Below are 9,433 nucleotides of genomic sequence, written 5' to 3'. Positions count from 1 at the left end.
ACCAAAAAAAAGCATTTCACAAAGCAATTACTTAGCACATGCTAACCCATAAAACTTAGCAAAATCCAACCTTGTAAGTTACCAAAAATATCAAGAAAGGAGATTAAAAGAAGAAAGAAAAAGAATTTTAGCTACCACCTTGTGTCTCATGCAAGTCCAGCTTCCACATGTCCAGAAGGTAGGGTGCAACCACACAATAGCTGCATGATGCTGGTTTTATTTGCTCTGTCCCCCTGTGGCCACCCCCCACCCCCAGATGGGGCTTCCACTGTGCCAGCCATTCTGGAGCTGAGTTGGGGGCTCTGGGGTGTGGTGTGGGGCAGTGCTCCCAGTGTCCAGTGACTGGCACTGTCTCACATTCGCTCAAACAGTTCTGCCCAAGTGTGAAACAGTGGGCAAAAATTAAAATTCAAACACTGCCAAGTAGGTAAAATTAGCTGGAAAATATGCAAAACCCCCACATTTATTTTGAGATCGTACACACCTGATATGACTTTAAAACATCTTCCTTGTGTTGTCTATGACTTATTCAATATGGTTTTAAATTGCCACCTACATGCTTCCATGTATTGTGACTTTCCTTGTGAATGCAGTAACACATTTGGAACAGCTGCACTGTTATTATTGCAAAATCTTCCATCTATTCAGCTTATAGATCCTTACCCATTGTTTGAAAACCCCTTCATCTGGAGCAATTCTATCCCAACTCCCAAGATCCCAAGTAACTTATCTTCCTCTTTTTAGAACCTAGAGTGTTTTAAAGTAAAGCCCAGCTGTTTGCCAGACCCTTGGGGTCATTTCTGAAGGGGAAAACAGCCTTGCTAGGGATGTTATACATGAGTGGATGGATAAGATTCATTCCTTAGTTGTTCTCTTTATTTTCATCCTTTCAAACTCTACCTTGGACCAGAATGTGAGAAAATTAGAACAGTCTGTCACAATCCTTTTCTTGTTTCTTCATGAAGCCAAAATCATTAAAATGTTGCCTCTTAGTAGATTCTTAACTCAGAAACTTGAGCAAAAGAGAGAAAAAAAGTTTATGAAACACTAAATTAACTTACATAGCATCACTTATATTGCTAATTAAAACAAAAAGAAAAAAAGAAAAAAGAAAAAACCAAACCCCAAAATATTTGAATGCTGCAATCACTATAAAAAATACAGTAGTATCTCAAAGGCATTTTCAGGTTGCTTCAGCACTGACTGATCACCCGTGTAACTCTACACAGGCAGTTACAGCAGTACCCTCATAATGGCCTTAAGGGGAAGGAAAGGGTCCTCTGTGGCTTTAAAGCACACTGCCGCAGGTTATGGCATACAGCTCACTGGGCTCTGCTCTCATACCCCTCCTCTGTCAGTATCTGGTTTTTATTGCTCTTTCCACTCTCCTGTTCTTATGCCATCTCTTCTCTTGATGGTTTTGTTGCTAAGCAGCCTGAGCCCCAGGCATGGCTCCGAGTCTGTGCTGGCACAGAAGGCTGCAGCAGAGATCCCCTAGGAGGCCTCCTTTCACCCTACTACAACTTCCACTAACAGGCAGAAGATGCTGTTGTAGAGACCAATGACATGTAACAGACCTTTTCTCAGCTTTCACCTCTCTGCTAACAGAAAGCAAAAGACACTAATGTTCAGAATTGAAGTACTTTGAGTTTGAGCAAAGCCTTAGACTTTGAATTAAAATGTATTGTAACCCTCTGCTAGCTTCAGATATCAGGTAATTAATTATATGAGCAGTAACAAGGCCCAATACAAAGCAACTTCAGCCCACACACAGCTTTACTTACCCTTCAAACAAGCCCGGAAGCCAGAACAGCTTGCAGCATACAGAGCACCAGCAGCCATCTAAGACTGTTACCCAGCACCATACAACATGGCTGGCAGGGACAGACTGGGACCTCATGCATTAGAAATAAGGGTTGAAGGGTGTTTTATCCCTTCTTGCAGCTACCTGAAGTATCAGCAAGGAGCTGCAGCAAACAGCAACTAGACTCAGGTAAAAACAGTTTCCACAGGTCACAATTGAGGCCAAGAAATATGTAATAGAGTTTAAATCTCTTTCCCTTAAACCCAAAAATTCATCTTGCTATTAGAAATTTGTGTAGTGTGGGTTTCTCCTTTTCAGGTCATTTTAGAAGGGACGGAGAAGTATAGCCCCTTTCAAGGTCTTTGTAACAACCACAAATTAGTAAGCATACGGGGTAGCCAAGGATTTTTTTCTGTGTTTGCCAGCAGATTTGTTTTAGCTACAGATAGGGAGAATAGCTGTTCTAATACTGTCTCCTATAAGGAAACAACATCAGCTGACTCAGTGGGCATTCTGTTGCTTGTAGCACTAATATAGACCACATTAAGGTGCCATTTGAGTGTTCGTTTATCACACCTTACCCCTCTAAAAATAAATGCATTCAGGGTGGCAGATTGCAGCTTAAGAGTTTCAAACTGGACATTAGGAAGAACTTTACTAGAACAGTAGTGCAGCACTGGAACACATTACACAGACTGGTGCATCTCTTCATCCTTGAAGGCCTTCAAGACCTAGAAAAATCAACTGTCCTGCTACCCTGAGGCCAACATTACCTTTTTGCTAGAGGAGATCTTTCAGGGTCTTTTGAAAACAAGGTTTACAGAGAATGCCACACAACTTCTTTTAGAGAAAGCTAGTGATCAATTTAGTCCATTTATCCAGCAGAACATTTTATTCTCATCAAGGACAAGGAAATATCAACCAACAACTCAATTAACATGACACAGATCAAACAAGCCCTGTTAAGCATTTTCTACTTAACATGTGAAAAAAGAGTCTAAAGATATCTGATGTGTCCAAACTGTTCACATTAAAACTTGAGCTCATCCTTTAACATAAGCTCAGCTGATGTTGCTCTTGTGTATAGCAAAAGGTGGAAATAGTTACCAGAACAGCGGTGTTTAACAAGTACTGAAGCACTGGAATTTAAACTGCATTTACTAGTGTGCTATTAGACTGTTTTCCTTGCATCTCTTCAGAGTCTCAGGCAGACTTGCAGAAAGCCACAGCAGAAAAACGAACTTCTCCTTTTTCACGTTCTGTAAATTGTCTGCAGATCTTAGCAGAATCCTTAGGGATAAAAAAAGGCAGCTGTTTAGACTAAGAAAATGGACTTGCTATAGGGAACAAGTCATTGCAGTTCCTCTCTGAGTCCCACCATCTAAGTTACAAGGTCTTTATAGCACCAGTGGATAAATACATTCAAGAGGTATCTAGTTCTGGGGGACAATACCTTTAGTAGTCGTAAATTTGGTAGATTTAAGAAGCACAGACTTGTAGAGCAAGTAGGTACAGCCACTATACACCAAATGCACACTTCTCACCCTTTTACAGGCCTTGCTTTCAGGGAAACAAGCAGCAAGGGAGAAGTCTTACCTTCAACAGCAAGTCATCCGAGCTTGTGCCATGGTTTACAGGAAATGGCATCCGGCCATCTGTGAAAGAAAGCCTTATCACTCAGTATACTCAGTATTTCAGAATTAGCAGCACTGAGCACAGTGGGCCCAAACAAGTACACATATGATGATACATATTTGGGAAGTCAGAACAAATTGTCAATACATAGTCTGAGATGAGGACTGAGTATTCTCAGCTCTACCAGCAAAGACACGCTTTACAAAAGAATTTAGTGCAACCCACCATCAGTTAAAATCTTCAAGTGAAGGTACAAACTGTGTATTGGCTCTGAGAGCCTCAGCAAACAATTTAAGCAGCACTGAGTATCTCGCCTGAGCCCCCAACGCTGCTGTGAAGCCTGAAGTAGGCCCAGTCCAACTGCAGAGTTAGCAGGATCTTACCCAGTTCGTACAGGTGTCCATCCACATTGGCAAACAGGATGAAGTGGAAGTTCAAACTGTTGTCCTCAACCTTAGAAGATACCATTAGATACATTTGGAGATACCATTAGACACATTTGTTAGGCTGAAGCTAGTACTGCAAACCCTACATGTGACTACAGAACAAAATAGACAACAACAAAGCAGTAGCAAAGGACTGAAAACTTAAGTTCAGCTGAAGAGATCTGTGGCAAGACCTCTACAAGGTCATGCACCAGAAATCCTAATAATGCAGAGTCATGTTTTCAATCTGGATCTGGACCCAAATTTTCAATCCATGTTCAAGGAAGAAACCCTGAACAAGTAGTCATACATGAGTCACTCATTTGTCTGTCCTCATGAAATGTAACAGCCATCTGACAGACAAAAAAAAGCTTTATTGCTCTACTACCTTTGTTAATCTCTTTCCCCAATATTTTACACATTCACATCTTACCCGACATTGTCCTTCTTGTGCAACCGAATTGTGGACTTCTTGTATAGCCTTAAGATAAAGCAGATACGGGTTACTACATCCTTAAGTGCTGGTAGCTGTCAGCAGTTTGCATAGTTTATATACCTTATTATTTGCAAAATGCTTAGCTCTCTCTTCAGGAGACAAATCAGCTGTTTCATCAAGAAACTTCTTCAGGGCAGACCCCTCATCTGCACAAGATAATCAAAAATTTTATTCAGTATGTGTAAAGCATCAGTCACAGTTGAGATGCAGCCCACAGTAATCAGTGCTTGTTGCACCAACTACAACTCATTGCGCCTGTAACTATCTCCTACACAAGCTTATTATAACTACCACTTGAAGTAAGCTATTTATCCAGAAGCTATTAGTAACAATCTACACAACTAGAGTGTAGCACTTCAGGGTACTGGTTGTCTTGAAAGTCACTTTCAAATGGGATGTAGCTTTTCTGATTTCCCCACTGCACATTTGGCAGAAGGGTTCACTCCTGTTTTGAAGAAATTGAGGAAAGGTGCCAGCTGTAAGGACACATAAGTATCGAGTAACAGAATATGGGTAGATGAAATTGTCTCACTGCCTTCAAATGAAGGCAACACTTGCTCATTACAGGATTACTTTGGTTTTCCAGGACATAAATTAGTAGTGCAGTACAAATATGCGCTAAGTTCTGGTCTTCCATGAAAGATGTGCTGCATCATTGCTTCACTCATCTAGAGTGTGTTATTTCAGAGAATCTTTTCAAGAAGCAAAACTATGCTCATATGCTCACTATGCCTTCTGCATGTGTTTTCTTTTGTATAAGAAGAAATCCCACACCACACAAAGGGTTCAAGTTCTCTTGGAATAATGATAGTTGTATTTTGCAGATCTCCAGTCTCTGAACAACAAAATAATCCTTTTCTATAGGAAGCAAACCATCAAAACTATTATCTCAGCAGGAAAAGTCTACTTACAGACCCTTATCATCTTTACAACTTGTCCAGAAAAAAGAAAACATGTTTTAAACTGATTTACAGGCTACTCTGAGCACATTTATTTACATTAGACATAGGTGGCATGAAGAACTCCATCTCTTCAGTTGACATCAAGACCAATGTCAGCAACTACTTCTGGACACAGTACTTCCTGATTACAAACAGACTTTGGTCAGTCCTACAACGTGCCCTTTTCTTCTTGCATTGCTCACTAGGACAATACCTCTGCAGCTACCAAACACAAGTCAAAGGCTGAGTCCACATGCCCCCCTCCAAGAGCTGAAAGACCCACTTACCAACTGAAGCAGTACAGCATGTCTTAACTTGCCTTGAATGAAAGCCCCATGCCTCCCAATAGCCCACATGCATTCAATCTTCTGTCGTAAAAGTGGAAATTCAATTATTTCAGAACATTCATACTCACCAAGCTTCACTTTGTCCTTGTTATTAGCAACTGCATGTATCAGACCAATTGTCCCACAGGAGTTACTGACTGTCTGCTTCAGGAAATACACCTTGGAACTGATTTCTTGATCCTTTATTTTCTCAGTCTGTTGCTTCCTGAAGTTCTCATGCTGTAAACATGTAACTGTTTTAAGCACTTCATTACAGTCGTATCTTTTTATTGTGTGAACTACAGATAAGTTGTGCAGGAGAATCAATACCAAGACTGGACAAGAAAGTCATCTTTATGGCACAGGTCCAGTAAGCACCATATGTCTAAACTGGATTCAGGCCAACACTTAATGGACTACCTGCATGACTCAGTCATATCCAAAGGTACTGTACTTAGCCCTTCATCTGTTCTGTACACTGGAAATCGCTTGGGGTGGGGAACCATAGAATGGATAGGCTCTTCGATATCATCCCTCAAGTGCTTTGGTTCACTGAACAAGACTACTGACATGTCTTTGCAATAATGTGCCTTTGGACCTTCAGGTTACATCCCTTCATGAACCTCTTCCACCAGAACAATGTATAAACAACTAAGATCCAGTACTACTGAAATGTTATAATCCTTCATTTAAAGAACCTATTAAATATACTTTATTTCAAAGCCCATCTTCTGATTCATTTCCTTAGCATCAAGTGGACTGAATATATTAACCATAGAGAAGTAGTTTAGGCCTTTCTAGATCCAATGAGTCAGCACGGTAAAGGAATTGCTATTCCTCACGCTCGAGATTGGCCATTTTTTTCCTCAGTCTGATATACAAAAGCAGTCTCACAGGAGCATTGGGATAGAATAAGAGGCCTTGTTTTGTTGCTCAGTTCATTATAGTTCAGGCTGTTTGGAGGCGGGGGCCATGCACAACATCGCCCACCTACAGCCCCAGCGCAAGCCCCATCCACGCCCAACCATCTGATGCTTGAGTGGATGACACAGACACCCTCCTGGCAGCAGCCAGTGCTACCCGCGGCCAGTCCCCCCCCCTTTCCCCGCGCGGGAGGGGACACCCACCTGCTCGGTGAGCGGGAACAGCAGCAGCAGCGCGCAGGCCGGGGTCGGCACGGCGCGCAGCGCCTCATCCTCGAAGCCCAGCACGTCCACAAAGCGCCAGCCGGGACCCACCCCGAGGCGGGACAGCACCTGCACGGGGCACAGAGAGAGGTGGCCCGGCCGCGACACCCCCGTGCCCGCCGCGCCGCGCCCGGTGACACAGCACAACGCGCGGCGCCCCCTGCCGAGGGCGCGGGCTCAGCGCCGCTCCGCAGGTGCGGCCGCGCCCCGCGCAGCGGAGCTGCTCTGCGCCCATCCCGGCAGGGCGGGATGCCGAGGGATGGAGGCAGGCGCCGCTCCGCAGGTGCGGCCGCTCCCCGGCAGGGCGGGATGCCGAGGGATGGAGGCAGGTGCCGCTCCGCAGATGCGGCCGCTCCCCGGCAGGGCGGGATGCCGAAGGATGGAGACAGGCGCCGCTCCGCAGGTGCGGCCGCGCCCCGGCAGGGCGGGATGCCGAGGGATGGAGGCAGGCGCCGCTCCGCAGGTGCGGCCGCGCCCCGCGCAGCGGTACCGTTCCGCACAGGGAGGGGGGGATGCCGAGGGATGGAGAAAGAAGGGGCAGCGCCCGCCCGCGACAGTCCTGCGGCGGCGGCAACTCACTTTGTTCAGCATCTGGAAGACAATGCGGGGGGAGAAGCGTGAGTGCCAGTGAGAGACGGCGCCCCACCACCCGCCCCGCAATCCCAACCCCGTCTCCGCCGCCCCTCGCGCACCTCGGGGTTGATCTCCATCGGCTGCCAGGCCATGGCTGCAGGGCGGCAGGGAGCCGGGAAGAAGGCAGGCTGCGCCCCAAGCACGACGATGTCCCCGCGGCACTTGCGCTGCCGAGCCGCTGGCGACGCTGGAGCGCGGAGCCGCCCACCCGGCTCTTATATAGGGGCGGGCTGGCCCACTGCGCGCGGCCGCGGGGGGAGAGGGAGGAGCAGGGCACGGCCGGGGCGGGGGGCGCGGAAGGCCCGCGGTGTGCGGGGCCGGGGGCAGCCCGGCCGGGGTGCGGGAGCCGGGTCACCTCCGAGGGAGCGGGGTGCGGCCGGCGGCGAGTGGACCCCGGCCCCCCGACGTTGATGTGGAGAAAGTGCTAGAAGCGAGCCGGCAGCGTGGGCAAGCAGCTGGCATCTCCCGGGGCAACAGGTTTCTCCTCCACCATCAGCCCAGTCCCTGGGCTCCGCTCATCCCAAAAGCCCACATCTACAGTTATGTGCCTGACCGCTCCTGATCATTACACCCTGATGTCTGTGTGTTGCATGAAGTATACAATGGTTTTGATACTCAACAAAATCATTAAACACTTATTTTTAAATTTTCAGTATGATTATAAAACCGTCATGAGAGTCTCCTGTCTGCTGATTGTATCACTGCGGTTCAAAGCAACCCCTGAACCAGTCCAATGAAGCTGGTTAAAAAATAGTGGGCTTTTTATCTTTTATTCATGACCTGACAGTTTCTGCGCACAATATCTTTGGACTAGAACATGTCTGAACAAGGAAACAAAACCAAACCTGCTCAAAATACTAGAAATCACGTGGACTCCAAACAGCCTTTCAGATTTTACTGGTAAACAGCCGGATGGGAGCCTTGTGCATAAGCGAGATGCTTCACAGTTGTCTTTCAAACAATGCAAATACTGAACAAAAGAGTCAGCTGAATGTCTGCAGTCTGTTTGGTTTTGATGACTTTCTTCCTTTAGTTTTCCACCCTGTTTCAGAACAATTTTGACCCCAGTGCAGCCAAATTTATAAGTGCCTGCCTGATTTCAAGCACATTTAAATTAATTTTAGATCTATTGCACTGGCAGTTAGTGTGGAATCATTCACATCAAGTGGTTGTACACATACGCTTTTGAACTGAGACCTCTTCATCAACATTATTCAGTTTACAGTGAACTCCTTGGAAAAGATGCTTACAGCTTAATCTTTGAAATATGGCCATAAAGGACTCAAGATGTGATGTCACACTAGTTCTACCTGTAACGAGACTTAGTGAAGAAAAAAACCAGGATAGCACGGAGGGTTTCGTATTTTATGGCCAAAGCTAGGATGTGTCCAGACAGGATAAAAGCCTTGAGTAACCTGGGCTGATCTTGTAGCTGATCATGCTTTGAGCAGGAGGTTGGTCCAGAGATACCCTGAGAGCTGTTGCAACCTGAAGTATCCCACGATCCCGTGATTCACAGTAAAGGGAAGAGCAGTACACATTGTTCAAACCCAAAGATTTTCAGGGAAGACGGGGGAAGGTTCACAGTAAGTGACAATATAATTTGTTTCTTTTTTCCCCTTTACTGTAGCTGAAAACAGTCTCTGACACCTATAAGCAAGCTAAAAATGGCCTGAAATATTTTATATATAGTATCTTTCACTATCTTTCCTTTTATGATCAACTCTTCATGCGCTGTAAGATGCAAGGAGACCAAAGGAACTTGAATGAATAGGTCTAATGCTAATGGTCCATGCTAGATATGCAGGAGAGATGGCATGCAGCTCCTCTGACAGGATGGAAAACAGTTGTGCAAGTGTAATTTTAGTCTCTGCATGCCATGAGCAGCATACAGGAAGTGAGGAGTGTTTCTATGGGAGAATCTGCCAAATCTATCAATACATTACTTTTAAAGTAAACAGTAAGTGTAACAATATGATACTGCTA

General features: G+C 45.5%; 1 protein-coding gene across 1 annotated transcript; it reads right to left on the bottom strand.

Annotated features, from left to right (window-relative positions):
• Positions 1 to 2,668: 2,668 nt before the first annotated feature.
• On the bottom strand, positions 2,669 to 7,862 carry UCHL1 (ubiquitin C-terminal hydrolase L1). The gene is made up of 9 exons (XM_032685949.1): positions 7,507 to 7,862; positions 7,394 to 7,405; positions 6,755 to 6,883; positions 5,717 to 5,867; positions 4,421 to 4,506; positions 4,298 to 4,345; positions 3,823 to 3,892; positions 3,401 to 3,459; positions 2,669 to 3,094 (listed from the first exon to the last, which is right to left on the bottom strand). Exons 1-9 carry the CDS (start codon positions 7,537 to 7,539, stop codon positions 3,008 to 3,010), a joined length of 675 nt encoding a protein of 224 aa, XP_032541840.1. The 5' UTR covers positions 7,540 to 7,862; the 3' UTR covers positions 2,669 to 3,007.
• Positions 7,863 to 9,433: the final 1,571 nt, after the last annotated feature.

Source organism: Chiroxiphia lanceolata, chromosome 4 (assembly GCF_009829145.1).
Source record: "Chiroxiphia lanceolata isolate bChiLan1 chromosome 4, bChiLan1.pri, whole genome shotgun sequence".
NCBI lineage: Eukaryota > Metazoa > Chordata > Aves > Passeriformes > Pipridae > Chiroxiphia > Chiroxiphia lanceolata.
This window is presented reverse-complemented; position numbering and strand designations above follow the sequence as displayed.